Below are 1,584 nucleotides of genomic sequence, written 5' to 3'. Positions count from 1 at the left end.
TGGGCAGCCTGGGACATGCCTGCACAACCCTTTCATGAAAGAAATTTTTCCTAATACCCAGCCATGCTGCTACGCCTCTAGCCATGGTGTGGGGGTCATGGGTAACTGTTGATTTTAGTCTTTATTCCCAGTGCTCCCACCATGCCGCCCACACTATTTCCATTTAAGTGAGCACCCTGGGTCTGCTCTGGAGGGATCTGTCTCAGGTTGGTCTGAACTTTCCAGCTCGTCTAAACGCAAGAGGTTAGAAAACGGCTGGTTCAGACCAAGCCTGGAGGATCCGCCAGACCCTGGTGCCAATCACGGGATCATTTTGGTTGGAAAAGACCTTTAAGATGTTCAAGTCCAACCATAAACGCTTCCTCCTGAGTCTTTCTGCCCAGCCATGGACCCTCAGCAGAGCTTACAGCACGTGTCGATTTGCCCTAAGACCAACACAGTCCTGTAAAAGGCTTCTGTCTCATTCATAAGGAATTTTCCAGTAAAAACCTCCAGTCTGGTGCCAAAAGCTGCTTTTTCAGGAGGGTTGAGGGGAGGCTGTTAGTTTTTACCTTCCGCTTTTTTGGGGTGACTTTCACTCTTTGGACTCGGCGTAAGTAAATCCTCCAGATCTTGCAGCACGGGGTTAGTGCTGGCTTTGTTGTTCCTCTTGTTTTTCTCCTCTTCCCGTTGCTGCATCAACAAAAGCCCTCAGGTTTAGTTTGAGGTGGCAGGTGTGACCCGTGGAAGGGTGGCCTGGCGTCATGCTTGGCCTGGCGAAGTGTTTGTCGGGGCGATTGCAATCTCTTCGCCGAGTTCAAGGTGCTGAACTTCGGTCCAGCGACCGAGGGAAATCTCAGGCTCCAAAACATTACTTGAACTTTGAGAGAACTTATTTTTGTAGGTGGAAAGCGCTGTTTATGGGAAAGCCCATTGCTGTAGTTCTGATGGATGAAAGAGCAGCCTATTATGGGATGTGACCGCCATTAAAAGCCGTCAGAGAGGACTGAACGGGCATAAAATGCATCATCCCCTTGTGTCGCTAACAGAGTGCTGGTTTAGAAGCACATGCTGCACAGCAAACTCGAAGTGTGTGGCATTTCGAAGGCGGCTCTGCCAGATCGTACTCACCATCTGCATTTTCTTCTTCAGCTCCGCGTTGGCGCGCTGATACGCTTCAGCCACCGCGTTCAGGTAGTAGATGGCGAGGCTACAAAACCAAACGGGTTGCTGTAGTGATAGGATCAGGGGCAGAGAAGTTTCACAAGGAGGGAGCATTTAGGTTTTTCCTGCTACTACCTGGTTTCCCCACCATCTGTCTCCAAGCTGCCTTAGAGGCTCAAGGCTTAGGCAGAATCCAGGCAGTCCTGTGGCATGGTCAGCTGAGATGGGCTGAGCCAGTGCAGTAGCTCAGTTCTGCTCAATCAGGAGAAAAACGACCATCCTGCTCTTCTGCCTCCACCTTGGCTGGCCCCAGGCTCCCTCTGCTTCCTTTGCAGCAGCCTTGGTGGAACCGGCCTTGAAAACTCACTCCTTGAGACCCTCCCCTGCAGGGCTGGATCCAGCTCTGGGGGCCTCAGCCCAGCAGAGACAGGGAGCTGCTGG

At 51.9% G+C, this 1,584-nt stretch overlaps 1 protein-coding gene across 1 annotated transcript in view; it reads right to left on the bottom strand.

The window, feature by feature from the left end:
* Nucleotides 1-551: 551 nt before the first annotated feature.
* Nucleotides 552-1,584, bottom strand: part of TMC2 (transmembrane channel-like 2) — a gene marked incomplete at its 3' end in the record, with an annotated part of 26,197 nt that continues 25,164 nt past the window's right edge. The window contains exons 18-19 of the mRNA XM_010134537.1: nucleotides 1,111-1,189; nucleotides 552-672 (exon numbers count right to left, since the gene is read on the bottom strand). Coding sequence (XP_010132839.1) covers nucleotides 552-672; nucleotides 1,111-1,189 — 200 coding nt within the window. The remainder of the gene's footprint in view (nucleotides 673-1,110; nucleotides 1,190-1,584) is intronic.

This window comes from Buceros rhinoceros, unplaced genomic scaffold, assembly GCF_000710305.1.
Source record: "Buceros rhinoceros silvestris isolate BGI_N320 unplaced genomic scaffold, ASM71030v1 scaffold9354, whole genome shotgun sequence".
Classification (NCBI taxonomy): Eukaryota; Metazoa; Chordata; class Aves; order Bucerotiformes; family Bucerotidae; genus Buceros; species Buceros rhinoceros.
The sequence above is the reverse complement of the archived record's forward strand: the minus strand, read 5'-3'. Positions and strand labels throughout refer to the sequence as shown.